This window comes from Cyprinodon tularosa, unplaced genomic scaffold (genome assembly GCF_016077235.1).
Source record: "Cyprinodon tularosa strain WSP-4 unplaced genomic scaffold, ASM1607723v1 ctg194, whole genome shotgun sequence".
Classification (NCBI taxonomy): Eukaryota; Metazoa; Chordata; class Actinopteri; order Cyprinodontiformes; family Cyprinodontidae; genus Cyprinodon; species Cyprinodon tularosa.
Genome location: NW_024038699.1, coordinates 1,113,786 through 1,132,192, shown reverse-complemented (window position 1 = coordinate 1,132,192; position 18,407 = coordinate 1,113,786). Strand labels below are relative to the sequence as shown.

General features: G+C 36.5%; 2 protein-coding genes and 1 non-coding gene across 3 annotated transcripts; 2 read left to right on the top strand and 1 right to left on the bottom strand.

The window, feature by feature from the left end:
* The first annotated feature begins 777 nt into the window (after nucleotides 1-777).
* Nucleotides 778-5,312, top strand: tomm22 (translocase of outer mitochondrial membrane 22 homolog (yeast)). Its single transcript, XM_038283436.1, has 4 exons — nucleotides 778-1,078; nucleotides 1,366-1,484; nucleotides 4,142-4,259; nucleotides 4,444-5,312. The coding sequence occupies exons 1-4, from the start codon at nucleotides 989-991 to the stop codon at nucleotides 4,516-4,518; spliced, it is 402 nt and encodes a 133-aa protein (XP_038139364.1). The 5' UTR covers nucleotides 778-988; the 3' UTR covers nucleotides 4,519-5,312.
* Nucleotides 5,313-5,997: 685 nt separating this feature from the next.
* On the bottom strand, nucleotides 5,998-6,069 carry trnaa-ugc. The gene has a single exon. It is a non-coding gene; the product is annotated as a tRNA-Ala (tRNA).
* Nucleotides 6,070-9,111: 3,042 nt separating this feature from the next.
* dmc1 (DNA meiotic recombinase 1) lies at nucleotides 9,112-15,670 on the top strand. The gene is made up of 13 exons (XM_038283487.1): nucleotides 9,112-9,509; nucleotides 9,712-9,756; nucleotides 10,828-10,974; nucleotides 11,056-11,138; nucleotides 11,230-11,282; nucleotides 11,365-11,406; nucleotides 11,515-11,587; nucleotides 12,566-12,657; nucleotides 12,768-12,841; nucleotides 13,013-13,127; nucleotides 14,978-15,038; nucleotides 15,125-15,241; nucleotides 15,445-15,670. Exons 1-13 carry the CDS (start codon nucleotides 9,447-9,449, stop codon nucleotides 15,512-15,514), a joined length of 1,035 nt encoding a protein of 344 aa, XP_038139415.1. The 5' UTR covers nucleotides 9,112-9,446; the 3' UTR covers nucleotides 15,515-15,670.
* Nucleotides 15,671-18,407: the final 2,737 nt, after the last annotated feature.

The following is an 18,407-nucleotide window of genomic DNA, read 5'->3' as shown; positions in this document are numbered from 1 at the left end:
TGACACATTATACAGATACTTGATTTAGTAGGCATTAGAGGTATGGAGAAGAAATGAACATCAAGAGAACATAACAGCAAAATTAACCAAGACATTGGCCCTAAAGAAATGTCTTTGTGAAAACTGAAAGGTGAAAAATATAGTGTAATTATTTTTAAACTTACATGTTCAACAAAAAATGCAACAGCATGTGAAAGCGGTACAGTACTTGACAATAAAAATCAGGGAGTCCCATCAAACTTAATCAGTTTTATTCCAAAGATTTTTTATTTTTTAGGATCATTGCACTGCATGTGGATGGGAACCTTGTTTTGGTCTATATAAGAGCTTAACTAAGTGGTTCTAAATATATTTTCCATGCAATGCGTGTACCCTGTCAAATATGATGCCCTCGTAATGCCAACGACCATATCCGGTTTCGGAATATGAACGTATGGGTCTTTTTTACATTCATGTTATAAAGTAATTTTATCTTTTGTAATCCAAAATAAAGTTTGAAATGCATGTCATTTTTTTCACCATATAGTTTTAAAACTAAAAAGAAAAAAACTTATTTAAATTCTGGATTTTATATTTGAAGCAAAAAAAATAAATAGCCACCTGAATTTTTTTTATTTTTTAAATATATTTCTTAAAGGAAAATCAAATGACCAAAATATACAAAGTCCCATTGCCTCAGCTTAAACCCTATTTTGTGCCATGCTTTTTTTTATTTGAGCTATTAGACAGCCGTCGCTACAGGGGGCGCTGTTTGTTCCACCTGTCGTCCAAAGTGACCCCTGCACTCCTACCCTTACCCTGACAAGTCTCACGTTTTTCCCCCACTGTGACCTCAGACTGTTGTCGCAGGCTTATTTCACTGAAATTGAATGGAATTGAATGAAAACAGCTGAAAATCAAATAAAAAATCGTCGAAACTGTACGACGGCTTCACAGCGGATTCCAGCTAAATTCGCCGGACGACCACCAGGAAAGTTAAAGAGAAGAAATGGCTGCAATTGAAGAGCTGTCTCCGGCTTCAGGCCCGGTGTCTACCCGGCCTCCAGAAGACGAGATAGACGACGACGAAGATGAAGATGTTAGCTTTCTCTCCTTTCAGTTATTACCCGTTTACAAAAAGCGCTGTTCTCTTATTTTAGCTATACTAACAGTGTTTGCAGGATGTTTTCCTGTGAGCCTAGCCTTATTCCATGCTAACCTGTAAGCTAACCGAGCTCTTTATTTTCCTTATTTCAATCAAGTCTAGAAGAACAGACTTATTTAGCTTGAAATATCAGTGCTTCATCACAGAATCGCCGCCATAGAGCCCACGCTGCTATATCTTGTCTTTCTTTTGATAAGTAAATTGTTTTTTGTCTCCTTCAGCTGGATGAGACCCTGGTGGAGAGGCTGTGGGGGCTGACAGAGATGTTTCCTGACACCGTGAGGTCAGCTGCAGATGTATCTGTGCAGTGCTCGGTCTCCTTGTTAAAGAAGTTTTACAGGTCAGTCCTCATCAGCACTGCTTTCCCATTGGTATAGCATTAGACTATAACTACCTGAAACAATCACCCACTGAGAAAATCCTCTTATTGACATGACTCAAAAAAACAAAATCCATTTGGGTATAATTTCTTTTAGTCGTATGGGAATACAAGGCACCAAAATGCCACAGGATTAGAAAAGAGACAAAAGTGTAATAAAATAATAATCTAAGATTTATAGAAATATATAAAGAAGCTTTTAGATAATTACATAATAAAACACTAATAATTTTAGATTATTTAATAATATATCGGTGAATGGTGGATATACTTTCAGTGGACAATATTACACATGTTTGTTAGGGTATTAGCAAACAGTATTTAGGCATGAGCAGAAATGTTTCAGATGTTTACCAAATAGGGCAGGGTAAAAAAAATAGATTTTGAATCGATTCCTTTACATTTGTGTAAATCGATGTGAAGCGATGTCAAGGGAATGAGATCGGTTAGTTTTATAGTGACGCGCGTGGCGTTCACATTCAAATGAGCAGGAAAGATGCACTCAAGATGACTTCAAGCCAGACAGCTGTAAATATAGCCAATAGTTTGACTGAAGACATTAACACATGGGTGCTGACCAGCAAAAACCCGGTGGTTGTTACAGACAATGCTGCAAATATAATTTGTGAAGATAACACAGCTCATGCATGTCTGCTGTGTCACATCTGCTTGCTCGAGTGAGGCTTCACTTTTTCACTTTTCACAATTAAGTTTGCACTTATGAGACAGTTTTGTTCACATCTGAAGTTTCAACTGTCTTATTTACGAGATTGCATCTTGTGTTTAATGTGACAGGAAAAAATAAAATGAGTATTTTGAGACACAGTTGAACCACTTTCATTATTATTATTTGTTAATATTATTATTGTAAATAGAGATTGAATCAAAATTAACCGATTTAGAGTAGTATTAATCAAAATCAAATCGATTCAGGACTTTGGTGAAAATACTCAGCCCTATTACCAAATAAGACCCAAATACAAAATAAGTATGCATTTTGTAATAATGACAATTTGGCACACAAGCTAGAGCTTGAGAGGTTTTTAAATGCACAAATTCATTGCCCTATTTACAAATCAGCTTTGACATATGTGTACCAGTGTTATCTGATTCAGATTGATTGAACTATAGCAGGGAGATAAAAAAGAAACAGCCTGAAAATGTTATTTTTTCCCCCAGCTTTTCCACTGTGTTCAGTCATCGATTAGTTTTAGAAGGAGCTGAGGCAATGCTAATGTGTGTGTTGGAGAACTGTTCAAAATGGACATATTATTTAATCATCAATTTTGTGTTGTGAATAGTAATCACCTTAATCAACAGCAATATTCATTGACATTGCTGTACATTTTAGAATGTTACATTATCTCTAGATCCCTACAATGTTAAGACAATACAGTATGTAGCTTAATATTGCTCTTTTATTAAATGCATTTTTCACATTACCTTTTGATAAACTTCTGCAAGATAATCACCAAAACTCATGGAGGCTAGTGATAGTTATTCAGCTGATTGCATGTGATATTGTAATCTAGAATAGGGCTGCAACAATTAGTCAGATTGATTATGATCAATCGAATATTGAAATAATCATCAACTAATGTTGTAATCGATTAATCTCTAACACATGCCATTAGCTGAAAGGGCACTTGGAGCAGTTATTTTGCCAATTTTTCATAGAAATGTATACAATTTTTTCTTTTACAATGAAAAATCTTTTTTGCAGATGAATATGTTCTATCTATAAATTTGTTCTATCTATAACTCCTCAAAAAACATAGTTTTAGCTTCACTGTGTCTAAATTCTATATGAAATCTTCTTTTTGGCTCCTTTTGCTTTGCTATTATTAATCGCTGGATTAAAAATAATTAACAGATATCAGCGAAATAATCAGTCTTTGCAATCCTAATCCAGAATGTGATTATTTGGCAGTTAAACCATTATTACCTTCCAAATATTCCATTCAAGCAGACTTTTATAACTTGCGTTTTGTGATGATTATTGCAACTCCTATATTCTGAAGCTCCTTCCCTTCACAAGATGAAATCTCTAAAAGATAAACGTCATGATTCTGCAGTATATGTTCAGCTTTCATAATATTTGTTGAAACTCTTGCTCTTTTACTACCTGACTGACACTGACACCTCCCCAAAATGTATAAAACAGATTTCCAGCTCCGAGTGTTGTTTTGTTTTTAACTTTCATGAATTAACAACCTTCACACCAAAACTTGTTATTACTGTTCTCTAGTAGCATTAAATTGCCACTTCTAAAGAAGAGATCTGATTTGCATGGAGGTGGTCTATTCTTTTTCTGTTCTGCATGTTTATAGCTGAGCCTGCAACAAGTTTAACTCAAAAGGTTAACTAGCATCTCCTCAACGTTCATTTTTATCATCCATTCAAGCAACTACAAATGTGTATTATAAGCAAGTAGAGCTTAATATTAATCCAGACAGTTCTTTCCTTACAGTATTGCAGTCACCGATGCTTCAACGATGACTGCATTGCAGCACTTTTAAAGTAAAATTAATGTTATGGAGTCATTAGTCGAAGCATACCAGGGTAGTTTAGGGTTATCTTTTATAGTCAAACTAACCAGTTTCTTTACTTTGTCTCAGCTTCTCCCGATCTGCAATCTGGGTGGGCACTACCTCTTTCATGATCCTGGTCTTGCCGGTTGTATTTGAGACAGAGAGACTTCAGTTGGAGCAGCAGCAGCTGCAACAGCAGAGACAGGTTTGTTTTTTAAGCATGTCTGCTGAGTTCATTAACTAGATTGTTAAATCACACTAACCCAACACATGACTTATTAGAAGGGGGAGCCTTTTCTGTCACATCTCTTTAAAATGAAGGGAAAAATTAAAAATAAGTTATTTAATTGAGTAAGAAGCTGAAAATATTTTTTTATTTCCTGTTTCAGATCCTATTAGGACCCAACACTGGAATGTCTGGTGGGATGCCGGGGATGATGCCTCCTGCGCCCGGCAAAGCATGAAGAGCAAGATATCAAAACATTAGTTCAAGTCTCCTGCTTTCGATACAGCCGGGATGTCTGCAGTTAGAGATGGAGAAAGAGAATGGAACACTGAGAGAAGGCCTGGGTATCAGCTGTAAATCAGAACTCATTCATTTCTCTCTCTTTGTCCCAAATGTCAAACTGAGACATATGTGTATGAGCAATGCATCTGTAGTCTTGTTTTTTTAATTAATTGTTGGGTGGGTAGCAAATATGGGTGGGTACATGAGTAACAAGAGGTAAGACTTGTCTCCAGTCTGATCCGTGTTTCTGTTCTTAGTTCTGTCTTCATGTGTGCTTTATGTTCTGTATGCAAGGCATGATGGTACTTAGAAATGTCAGAAAGGTCTAAAGAAGTATGAAAAGTGGGCGTGTTGACAGAGCAGCTTCATTTGAAAGACTTCTTTTTGTTTTTTTCTATCTGGATGTAAAATGTTCATATTTGAGGTTGTTATGCCTTTCCCTTCAAACTCCACTAGAGAATTATTTCTCCACCTTAAAAGATTATATGAATAAGATCACTATAGCAGAGGTCGGGTATTTGATTTAAACCATGTAAAATCCATCTTTTTTTTTTTTATTATTATTTCAAGCCAGTTGTCCTGTTTGTGGTTCGGGGTAACTTTATTATCCTAGAGGGAAAATTTGTCGTGCTAACAGTTTCCATTTTGGAAGCATATTACAGTCTTACACTTCAAAATTTGCCTCTATTTTTATTTAACTTGACTGGGGGAAATAGCGAAAACACCAAATAAAATGAAATATCATGTAAACCCTCAAGTGTCACATGTCCTAAATCAATCCAAACCATTTATTCTACTGTCATGCATGTTAGGATGTTTTGCCTGCTCCTACACACCACATTTAAATTAATAGATAATAGATCTCCAATGATTTACATGACTTAACAAGCTAGATGAGGGAGGACCTTTTATTAGATGAGACCAAAACAGAACAGTGCATTTGATATGTAATGCAGCACCGTCATCCCTGCAGTAAAACATGGAGGTGGCAACATCATGGTCTGGGGAGACTTGAGATACACAGGGAAACTGGGTAGATGGGAGGATAGATGGAGCTAAACATGTTGGACTTTATGAACGCATTAAATTCCCTGTAAGGCGCTGAAGTTGATTAAATGATGGAGATTCCATCTATATATATTTCGCCCAACATTGCACATGCTCATTACATTGATTTAAAAATAGTTGTAATTAGAGACACTAAACCAAATAAATAATTTAACAAAATATTGTTTAGCTGTTATCTTCTATTGTTGCATCACAATGGTTCAGTTTTTCTTCTAAACTTCAGTGATAATAAGTAAACCATTCCCTAAATATAAAATTAATGGGCTTGCTTAGGGACCTAGAATGGCAATCTCTCAAAGTTTAACTCAACCTCCGTGCCCCAAGCCCAAAGCTCTTATTACACGGTCAATACTCCCCTCAAAATAACTGGAGATGCCGGGGATTGAACCCGGGGCCTCATACATGCAAAGCATGCGCTCTACCACTGAGCTACATCCCCACTGGCAAGTGACTGAAAACAAGATCATCAGATATAATTTTTTCTGCTGCAGGACAACCACTCTAGCCATATACAGCCAGAGTTACAATCGATGCAGAGGGCTGCTCACACTGAGCCTGATTCTGCTGGAGTTTTCTTCCTGTTAAAAGGGAGTTTTTCCTCTCCACTGTCACTACAAGCATGCTTGATGTAATGGTTTGCCTTCGAGTCAATGAGAGGATGCAATCAACTTGTTTTCCTTAGAAAACTTATCAATCAATCCGATTGTATGATCTGGTTGAATTGTCTCTGTAACGTGCCTGGAGATGACGTGTTTTGTGAATTGGTGCTAAACAGAGATGGGAAGTAACGAAGTACAAATACTTCGTTACTGTACTCAAGTAGATTTTTCTGATATTTTTACTTTACTTTACTACTTATTTTTATGGTGACTTTTTACTTCTACTCCTTACATTTTTACACAAATATCTGTACTTTCTACTCCTTACATTTTTAAAAATTGGCTCGTTACTTTAGTTTTGAATCATTTCAATGGAGTTATTTTTCACGTCATCAATACCAAATTCAATCTAATTGGATGGGAATCTACGTTGCATTTGACGCACCACTACAAGATGAATCGACAGATTCGGCGGTATTCATTCACGGCAAATCATTGCAGCTTGGTGGCGGTGGCATTAGCATAGTTGTATGGACGACGAGATGATTGAAAATGAACACAACGGAGATCTAGTCCTATTGGCAGACATCCATTTAAAATGTAGGCAACGGCATGAAAACAGTGGTTTCTACTTTTACTTTTATACTTTAAGTAAATTTACAAGCCTGTACTTTGTTACTTTTACTTGAGTAAAGAAGTTTAATCAGTACTTCCACTTTTACCAGAGTATTTTTCAACACAAGTATCTGTACTTTTACTCAAGTACGGAAAGTGAGTACTTTTGCCATCTCTGGCGCTAAATAAATAAATAAACTGAATTGAATTAAAGAGGGAAAACAAAACACTGCTCATGTAAACCCAATTTAACAGCTACACTAGAACGTTTTTCTAACCGACATGCCCTGTTAGATGAACCTAAATTAGAAAAACAAGTTGTCTCTGTTGGCTCTCTAAATCCATGACTTATGATTGTAAAACAGAAAAATGTAAGAGGGTCCTATGAACTATTGCTATAACTACTGTATGCAGTAATAGTTTCCTTCAGCATTGGTATGAATGCCCAGCATACGCAATGACTGGTTATTTACAGTAATAAAGCTAAACTTTTATAAGATTTCTAAAAAGTTTCAATGCAGTACATGAAAACATGCATTTCTTTACTTGAACGATCTTGACACCAATAAATCACAGACAGCTTATTTGTCAGGTATCCCTTGATTGAGGTGATTACTGATGCCTCCACCTGAGTCTTGTAGAGTTTCTGACAAAGTAAACCAGGCTGAATTGTGTTAACTTTATAAAATTTTCTTGTGTCGTTATCACCCACACAAAAAATAAATGAATAAATAAATAAAATTAATCAATGTTATGTATAGATTTTGGAGATATTGTTTCTTAGAACTGCCTATGGTTTATCCCACTGGGATGAAAAATACCAAAGTAATTTTCAATCAGTCTGAGCAAAAACAGCTAGCTTTATACCTAAGAATTGTCTTTATTACAACATGAAAACAGTAGATAAATTAATTAAAGATATATATATATATATATATATATATATATATATATATATATATATATATATATATATATATATATATATATATATATATCGGTCTCCGCCAGTCACGTGACTTTTGTTGCTAAGACGCCATTTTAGTTGGAAAAGGTGTAGTGTAAACAACCGCAGCATAGCTAAACGAAGGACTAAAGGCCTGTTTACATAGCAGAGTGTCCAAGATAAGTCATTACAGTTAACATAAGCCTGAAAACAGGGGCGGATTTAGGAAAATCGGTCTCCGCCAGTCACGTGACATTTGTTGCTAAGACGCCATTTTAAGTGGAAAAGGCATAGTGTACCGCGCCCGAGGTAAACAATTGACGTCACTTGGCGGAGACCAATATATATATATATATATATATATTTTTTTTTTTTTTTTTTTTACATGTAGGCTACATCATGCAGCATTATCAGAGTTGCAGCCATTTCGGCATCATTGGCACTGAATCACTGGGCGGTTTTATTATCTGTATGAAGCTGCTTTAGATTCCCCCTTAATAAGAAAATTTTAAATAGTTAGGAAGAAACAGACAAAACAAATCAACAAGTGCTTCATAAAACAATCGGAAGCAGGAATCCAGCAACAACAGAAAAAAACCCAAAACTGGAAACAGTCTACTTCCCTCTGGTGGATACAGAATGCAACTATAACCGAAGCTAGCCATTTGATAATTATTTCCTTTCAGTTCCTTTAAAAAAATAAAATAAAATACTTGTAACGATCCATAAACAAACATGTCGAACACATACATAGATATTATTGCTTCAACTATTAGCATTGACATAATTTTTTTTTTTTTATCGCATTTTAGCACCTGAGTCATGGATTAAAACAATTACAGAACTGCAGTAAACAAAATTAAACAGAAAATGTTAGCAGAACAAGCTAACGGTTAGCTCTCTAAGTCTTTGGAGTTTGTAGCATTATGCTGCCTTCTTTTAAAACATTGAAGGCATCTTTAAAGTCTTACTTATTTAGTCACACATTGTTAATTTATGTTTTTACATAGTACAATCATATAGTATATATTTATGAAATTTAAGTCCTGTAGTACAAACATTTTAAAAAAATCTAACTGGCGAACAGGGGGCTTTTGAGAACCTCTGTACATTTCTGCTTTCTGCGTTTCTATTCATCTATCGGGAGGTTTATCTGGAGGTTCTCAACCCAAGCTGGCAGAGATTTGTAAAAGGTTGAAGCGCTCAAGACAAAAATAAAAACAAACAAATATATAAAATAAAATATGAAGAAGGGACTGATGAATTATTCAATGATCTGAGTAATGAAACCCTACTTTCCGACAGCACTTCAACATATCTCAGCTCTAAATTCCCGCCAGTGGAGCAAGCTAGGTGTTAGCTGACAAAGAACAAGAAGCTGCTTTTAGAGTTTAAAGAACCTAGCATTTTATACGATAGCTGTTTTATTTATTTATTTTTCTTTAATTCAGACGCATAATTCAAACAATTTGAGTTTGTTTACCAGCCTCTATTTTGTGACTACGTTTTGAGTAGCGAGCTAGCTTGTCATTAAATTAACTCTTCTACATTTGGCTAAAAAGCAAAAAAAAAAAAAAAAAAAATACCTTTAAAAGATTGGACTAAACGTAGTATAGTATAAAGTATAGATTTGGCTCATTTTTTAAAGAATTCTGAATGAAAATGAAAGTATCTGAGGATCAAGTTGTTGAGGATGATAATGGTTTCCAGGATGATGAGGTAAGATTGAGAAAATACATTTGAGTTTTCCTAAAAAATATCTCCCAGTATTTATCATTAATAAAAAAGTCAGACTACAATGATGCTGACATAATTTACTAGTGCGTAAAGTCTGTATTAAGGTGGAACAATTAATGGCTTCATTGAATAATAAACCCTAATTTGTAAAATTTAATATATCTGTTTTCTCCTAACTGAACAGGAGTCGTTTTTCCAAGACATTGACCTTCTACAGAAACATGGGATTGTAAGTAAACATTGCAACTGAAATATCAGAGTCACATAAAATACGTCAGAGTGCCTTAAAGAGGTATAAACACATTGTCTTTATATTTTGTCACCATACAACCCCAAAATGAAATGATATTTAAGTAGAATTTATGTCACAGACCAACAGAGATATGTGCTTATTGATTGTGAAAAAGGAAATGTTGCATGTTTTTTGTACTTAAAACTGATGGTTTTTATCTGCATTCAACCCCCTTTACCTCAATACCCCGAAGTAAAGTAAGGTAAGCAACCAGCTGTTTTTAGGTTGCAGTGGTATTTTAAGATAATCAGATAACAAGCAGCATCATGAAGGCTAAGAAACACAGCATATGGGTCAGGGATTTAAAGCCATCGTTTGAACATGAAGAGAGGATGGACTAATGAGAGACCTTCCTAAGATATGGATGTCCACCTAAAATACAGCAGCACACCACGGAGGGATCTGTAGATCTTCTGCCTGGGCTCCAAACACCCAAATTAATGTGGAGATGCAGAGATCCAAAGTACAAGTGGAGGAATGACTCTTTAAAAGGCCCTGGAATGGAATCTGAATAAGCACCACACAAATATACTGAGCTGGTTGTATAGAATGGACTGCTTTGTCAAGTGTTACATTAATTCAGGCCTTGAACAGAAAGTCACTGTGTAGAATGCAGCTGGAAGAAGTATTGTTTTCTGCAAAAATTTAGAAAAAGGTGATTCAGACAGATCAGGTAACTTTTTTTTTTTTTCATATGAAATATGTTGTAAGAATCAAACACTGCTCATTCATTAAAACACCCCATCTTAATGCTAATACATAGGAACAGCATCATACTGTGGGAAATATCTAATCAGACCTGATGAGAGTTGGTAAGAAGATGCTTCTTCTTGAACCTTTATATAAACCATTTTACTTACTTACTTTATTATCTTTTGTCAGTTAATCATAAAATTCAACTTAAATGCTATGAAGTTGTGGATTTAAAGAGAGAATTCATGAAAGGAGGTGATTGTCTGTGGCATATATTCCTATAACAGTGTTTGTCAATTCTACATGTTCCCCCAGAACGTGGCAGACATCAAAAAGCTGAAGTCAGTGGGTATTTGTACCGTCAAAGGGATCCAGATGACTACACGCAAAGCTCTATGCAACATCAAGGGCCTGTCGGAGGCAAAAGTGGAAAAAATAAAGGAAGCTGCTGGAAAAATGCTGGTTAGATACGGCTCTCTGTTGGTTTTTTTGATTCTCCCTCACGAAATGAAAACAAGATCCCGATTGTTTTTCACATAACAGAATGTCGGCTTCCAGACTGCGTTTGAGTACAGCACCAAGAGGAAGCAGGTGTTCCACATAACTACTGGGAGCCAAGAGTTTGAGTTAAGCTCTTTCATAATGTTGCCCTTATTTCCCCTGTTAGATGTTCTTTTATTGATGCCTTTGTGATATATTTCCTCTGTATCTGTGCAGCAAGCTTTTGGGTGGAGGGGTAGAGAGCATGGCTATTACAGAGGCCTTTGGAGGTGAGGCTGTGATTCTTTTAAACTGACTCATTAAACACAATTCGATGGATATTTTTCTTTGAATTATTTCAATTTTCTTTAGAGTTCCGAACAGGAAAAACCCAGCTGTCTCACACACTTTGTGGTAAGTATGTCATCCTATAAATCTGTGTAATCCCAACTTTTTTTTTTTTTTCATTTCTATTTTGCTGTAGTCTAAAGTATATAGTATTTATTGTGTTTGTATTTTTAGTCACAGCCCAGCTGCCTGGCGAGGATGGATACTCTGGTGGGAAAGTCATCTTCATTGACACGGAGAACACCTTGTATCTTTACAACTACTGCAGTTTAAATCTGGTGTAAATATTTTTGTTTCCCTTTTGTCTTTTCCTTCTTATTCCTTTCCTTCTGTCCTACCTTTTATACTTGCCTTCATTTTTGAGTATTTTTCTCTGTTTTATCCCTTCCTTCTTTTTCTTTTCTCCCTTTTATTGTGTCTTCATTCCCTTGTTTGTCATTACATATCCTTTATCTATTTATTCTTTCCTCTGCTTTTCCTTCCTTAAGTTTCTTCCTTCCTTTCATCTTTATGTCCTTTCTTGTGCCCTTTATTCCTTCTTTTTCTATTTAGTTTTTACTTAGTATTGTTCTTTCTTGACCCACCCTTTCTTAATCCTTCCTGGGGTCAGCTTTCTTTTATTGTGTCCTTCTTTGTTTCTGTATTTTTTCTGCCTCATTGTCCTCCTTTTCTTTGCTGTGTAATTTGCTTCTTTGTTTTTTTTTCTGTCCTTTCATTCCTCCTTACATGTGTCCCAGTTTCGTTTCTTCGAAAATTCCCCCTGTCCGTTGTTCAGTTTTTGCCTGTTCTTTTGGGAAGCTTTGCCATTGTAAATAAAACATTCATTGAATTTTCTTCTTAAACAGTTTAATTTTCTGGGTTCAAGGATGTTGAAGAACTTTTGTCCATAACATTTAATTTATTTATTTTTTTGTATTGATTAATTAGGGTTAAAACAGTGGAGGTTGGGGAATTTGAAAACGTTCTCCTTTTAAAATGTGTCTGAAACCTTTGGACAGATTTGGTCGCTTATACCTGTGGAGGATCACAGACCAATAACTTTAACTAGACAGTTTGTACTCAAATATCAAGAAGTTTGGGAAAACTGCATGGAAAGATCTTGAATTATAGTCCCTAAAAAAATAAGGAGATTCTGAAAATCGGAGCATATTGAATTAAAAGTCAGAATAGATCAATGAAACCTGTTTTCTATTTTATATTATCCTTGACCTGTTCCTGATTCCAGTCGCCCAGACAGACTCAGAGACATCGCTGACCGCTTCGGGGTGGACCATGATGCTGTGCTGGACAATGTGCTTTATGCCCGGGCCTATACCAGTGCGGACAGACCCTGGAGCTCACATAAACTAGATTGTTTTTGTTTCCCTTCTTTTCTCATTTTAGTGTGATTATTTTACTTCCATTTAAACTGTGTGCCGTCCCTGCAGGTGAACACCAGATGGAGCTGCTGGACTTTGTAGCAGCAAAGTTTCATGAAGAAGGAGGAGTTTTCAAACTGTTGGTGAGAGACAAAGTTATCAAGTTTTACATCAATCCTCTGTTTAATTTCATGCTATATAAAGTTAATCAAGCTGTGATTTTTTTTTTTTACCCTGGCCTTAAATAATCATTTTATAATGTGGGGACTCTAAGCCTTCACTCTGACATCTTCATATTGGATTTTCCTCTTCAGATCATCGACTCCATCATGGCTCTGTTTCGAGTTGACTTCTCGGGTCGTGGAGAGTTGGCAGAGCGGCAGCAGAAGCTGGCCCAAATGCTTTCAAGGCTGCAGAAGATCTCTGAAGGTGAGACATTTTTAAACACATGCTTTTGCTTTTTATCGTTTAACATCCAATTAGTTGAAATTTAGTAAAGATTTTGTTATTAGTTTTTAAATGCTGGGGGAGAAACACCAAAGTAACAGCTCTGCATTTCAGCTTTGCCTAAGGGGATGAATTAAAAAATCTTACAGGAATACGAAATGGAACGTTATTGTCAGACATGTAAATTTCCCATATAAAGAAAAAAATATATAACTTTAACAATTTAAAATAATAAAACTAGCTGATTATCTGCCTACCTGCTCAAGTTGACCTTGCATGCTGCTGGATGCTGGTGTTCCTTAACTTTCCACATTATAACTGTCTTTAAGATGTTGAACTGGATACAAAAATAATACCAGCTTTAGTTAGCTTACAGCGCTGATCCAAAGCTACTCAATGAACAGAACTATGGGTTTCTGTGCCACCGTCAAAGACAACACCAAAACCAAACAGTGTCGGCTCCCTACTCTCATTGCAGTCTGCCATTAGTTCAGCTATAGTGTTGATGGAGAAAGCAAGCAGGACTGGAGCAAAACTTCCTCTGTATTTTTCAATACTTAACTTAATAACACACTGGAAACAACTTAAAGACAAATGGAACTACATCTGGATGGGTAAAAAACAACCTATGGTACAAATCCTGCTCCCTGTAACAGGATTCAATCAGCCTGACATGCTGTACAGCAGCAGAGATGTGGGCAGGAGACCCTCTGAGGAGAGATAACCTAAAAACTGAAGTGTTATGGTGCTTTTTTAAACCAGTTTTTTCAAGCAAATATTTATTTACAACTTAGAAAGTAAGAGAAGACAAAAACATTTAAACCGTGACTTAAAAATGAGATATATAAATAATCAAATTCCCCCATCTGTGGTATTCATCCATTTGTAGCTATTAAAGGAATAGTACACCCAAAACATGATTAGCCTTCATTTTCTACTCACCCCCATGCTGAACAACACTCTGGAGTACTTTTTTGATATCTCAAATGCATCTGGAGATCTGGGAGGCTTCTTGCTGTCTGCTGACATTCAAATAATGGAGGTCTATGGTGACCGAGACAGAAAGGTCCATAAAAGTCCACAAAAAACGTGTCAATATTCCTCCATACTGCTCGTCCAATGTATTCCAAGTGTCCTGAGTGGGTAGCATCCAGAATTTACTCGAAACGAAGTCATTTAGAATGTTTTTAGAGCATAAACAGTAGTGTATAGGATTTCCTGAAAGCACGTTCACGACGCTACGGAAGCCGGCAGACCAAACCAGATGAAAGTGCGCATTCAGCGTCTACTCTGCCGATAATGCAAGCGTAGAAGAAGAAATGTGCTGTTTACCTGTGCAAAGAAAGAAACAACGAAAGAAAAATGTCTGAGGACTTCAGTGTTGAGGAAGAGCATGAGTTCTTTGCCGAGCTGAATGCGCACTTTCATCTGGTTTGGTCTGCTGCGTGAACGCGCTTTTAGGAAATCCTATACACTGCTGTTTATGCTCTAAAAACATTCTAAATGACTTCGTTTCGAGTAAATTCTGGATGCTACCCACTCAGGACACTTGGAATACATTGGACGAGCAGTATGGAGGAATATTGACACGTTTTTTGTGGACTTTTATGGACCTTTCTGCCTCGGGCGCCATAGACCTCCATTATTTGAATGTCAGCAGACAGCAAGAAGCCTCCCAGATCTCCAGATGCATTTGAGATATCAAAAAAGTACTCCAGAGTGTTGTTCAGCATGGGGGTGAGAAGAAAATGAGGGCTAATCATGTTTTGGCTGTACTATTCCTTTAAGGTCTGATTGTTTTCCTGTTTTTCCTTTTTTTCACCTCCTCTTAGAGTACAACGTAGCTGTGTTTGTTACCAACCAGATGACAGCAGATCCTGGAGCAGGAATGACGTAAGAACTAACAGACACCCTGCTCACGGATAGTTCTGTTTTAAAAAAAAAAACAGTTTTAACTTCAAGTTTTCATTCATTTTTAGTTTTCAAGCGGATCCAAAGAAGCCGATTGGTGGCCACATCCTGGCACACGCCTCCACCACTCGGATCAGCTTGAGGAAGGGCCGTGGAGAGATGAGAATTGCTAAGATATTTGACAGGTATCCATCGATTTCTGTCGGTTCAGATAATTTATTGTTAGTCTGAAGCAAGAAGCACCTTTAAGTTTCAAACGATAAGAACTCCAGTTTTACTCCCTCCTTAGGTTTTCCCGTTTTAAAAACGAAGCCTAAACTCAGAGCTCATAAAGAAACGTTTGCCGCTCTTCTGTGTTAATGAGGTTTGTTGTTGTGATTTATTGCAGCCCAGACATGCCGGAGAATGAGGCCACCTTTGCAATCTCTGGTGGTGGAGTCACTGATGCCAAAGAGTAAATGATCAAATCCTCCCAGTTCACAATATTTATGTTATAAGTTCTATTTATTGTATTTTCAAACCAAACAGTAATTTAAAAATAGTTCAGCTGATGTAATTTTACAAACACGTTATATGTTCATGAACTCAGTGATGTTTCTGTCTGACAAGTTCAAATAAAGAATAAAAAAAATGGTTTCCCCATTTCTTTGGATTAAGATCCAAATATTTAAAGAAACAAATTACATTGCTGTGCATCAAACTACACATTGGATTAGCTGTAATAATAACATTTTTATTGCTTTAATACACATATAGTTTTAATTCAGCTTATTTATTTAGTATCAAGTCCTAACAAATATGGATGGAAATGGGTTCAATAGTATTTTCAGAGGAGAGGAGGTGATGAAGGACTATCTGGAATTTCTCCTGGACAACAGACTAAACTGGAAATGTGATGGTGAAGCCGACATAAGGAAGGACAGAAATCTTTGAGAAACTTCAGGGGGATCTTGCAGTTCTAGAGAGGCCTAAAGATCCACAGGAAAAGACAAAGTTCCATTCATCTTCCATCACACTTATCCCAAGTGGGGTCGCAAGGGGTGCTTATCTCCAGCTGTCTATGGGAAAGAGGCGGGGTTCACCCTGAACAGGCCGCCAGTCCATCGCAGGGCAACACAGAGACAAACAACCATTCACACTCACGCCTAAGGAGAATTTAGAGAAGCCAAATAACCAAACACTCATGTTATTGGACTGTGTGAGGAAGCCGGAGTACCCAGAGAGAACCCACGCATGCTAAGGGAGAGCATGCAAACTCCATGTAGAAAGACCCTGGGATGGAATCCAACCCAGAACCTTCATGCTGCAAGGCAGTGCTACCCACTGCCACACTGAGCAGCCCACTTGCATCATTAAAAATATAGATATTTTTAGAGATTCCAGAAATAATTAAAACCTCATGTCTTTTTAAAACAAAATTTGAAAATATATATTTCCTTAGAATTAGATCAAATATTAAATCATACTTTGACCACCATCACATGGGGGGTGATTTTTTTTTATTATCTTATTTTTGTTATCCCTGGTTAGCTCTAGTAAAGTTATTTCTAGTCTTGACATTTCATCATATGCCACAAGAGTTAATGAGAAATCCATGGAAATTCTAATTGCTTGTCCTCAGTTCATCCACTTTATGTATGTCAGACACCAAATTAGATGGTCTAATTTCTCCATTTTTGCAGAGTCCATATTACCCTTAAAAATTCCACAAGCTGATAATGAAGGGTGGGTGTGTTCTGGAATCACTTGAGATGATTTCTCTGATTTAAGAACACAGAGGAGAATTCTTGAGAGCTTCTAGAGTTCCCACAAACACTGCAATACTGATTCCAAAAAAAGAAAGTTAAAAACAATCCACTGGACTTTGTTACCAAATTTGAAGACGTTTCCCTTCCCATCCAGGAAGCTTTTTCAATTCAAACTGTCGGGAATAGCTTCCTGGATGGGAAGCAAAACGTCTTCAAAATTGGAAACAAAGTCCAGTGGATTGTTTTTAACTTTCTTTGACTGAGAATCTTCACCTGCATACTGCAATACTGACTTCTACTAGAAATCCTTCACTAAAGCCATTAGTATCTAAAATAGCTCTTTGAAGACATGTGGATTATATGAGTTGGAATAAATAAAAACAGCTGGGTTTGAATAATAGCCTGGAGTCTTTCTGCCTGGTTTTTGCATGTCCTACCCCTTGATGTGTTGGCTCTCTAACCCCCAAAAGTCTAGAAAAAATGCAAAGGTTAATTGGTGTCTATATGCTTCTTAGATATGAATGTAAACAGGCCAGCAGGGACAGGTGTGCAGACAACAATAAGACAAAAAAAGGGCAAATCTGAATTCATGAACAAAATGGGAAACAGTTATGAAAAAGCAATTACTTTTATTATGTAATTGAAATCGAGAACACTACTAAACTTAAAAAAAAGAATAGTAATTAAACAAGTACACTAATATATTTTGTGATTAAACATTTAGACACCAAATGTTTTGGGGGTCAAGCTCAATTATCTCAAGGAACACCCTATTCTAATTTGTTAGTACTGGTAGACAAGATCATAGAGATATGTTCTGGCCATCTTCTTAGACAAAACATTTTTGAGTAAAACTAAAACTGAACAACATCCTCATGATTACACATAGTAATAGCATCATTATGTATGATGCTATAGCAGGAACAAAGATGGTTTTGGAATCAAGATCACCTGTATTGGCCAAGTACAAGGGATTTGACTTTAGCTTCTATCGCTCACATCATATCAATAAGTTAAATATGTAACAACAGCAGGAAAAAACACAAGGATAGAGTAGCCATATACACTTGTGCATATGCACTCCCATTTTTTTTTTATTATTATTATTTATTTTGGAAGTAAATCTTAGATATTCCTGAAATACAAGCTTCTAGTGGCTGAAAACGGGCTATAACTAGGATGGAGGTTCACCTTTCTGCCGAATAATCTTCCTAAGCAGAGACAGAGCTACAATAGGATGGTTCAGATCAGATTAGCTGCCTAGTTAAAGTCCAGAACTAAGCCCAGCTGAGAATGTGTTGCAAGACCTTAAAATAAGTGTTCTGTTCACGATTCTCTTTTCTCAATCTGACTATGTTGAGCTAGTTTGTAAAGTTCTTTCTTTTTATGAGCAAAGCTGGTGAGGATTTAATACCCACCACAATTTATATTAAATAAAAAGAATAAAAGGAAAACCACGTAGGTTTAAATAACAATTGCCCTTTTGTTATTCAACACACTCTAGCTGCAGGGGCAAAGCTAGATGGGGAGCCAGGAGTGGCCATGGCCACCCTCAGCCAATCATTGGGCACCTCTGTGGCCACCCCTACCATTTTTTACCTCT

What these genes read in the sequence shown, in the direction of transcription:
- tomm22 (XM_038283436.1), top strand. Translation starts at nt 989, where the DNA reads ATGGCTGCAATTGAAGAGCTGTCTCCGGCTTCAGGCCCGGTGTCTACC. An exon ending in ACGACGACGAAGATGAAGAT is followed by an intron (nt 1,079 to 1,365) that starts GTTAGCTTTCTC and finishes TGTCTCCTTCAG; the next exon opens with CTGGATGAGACCCTGGTGGA. An exon ending in AGCTGCAACAGCAGAGACAG is followed by an intron (nt 4,260 to 4,443) that starts GTTTGTTTTTTA and finishes TTCCTGTTTCAG; the next exon opens with ATCCTATTAGGACCCAACAC.
- dmc1 (XM_038283487.1), top strand. Translation starts at nt 9,447, where the DNA reads ATGAAAATGAAAGTATCTGAGGATCAAGTTGTTGAGGATGATAATGGT. An exon ending in GCTGCAGAAGATCTCTGAAG is followed by an intron (nt 13,128 to 14,977) that starts GTGAGACATTTT and finishes ACCTCCTCTTAG; the next exon opens with AGTACAACGTAGCTGTGTTT. An exon ending in GATCCTGGAGCAGGAATGAC is followed by an intron (nt 15,039 to 15,124) that starts GTAAGAACTAAC and finishes ATTCATTTTTAG; the next exon opens with TTTTCAAGCGGATCCAAAGA.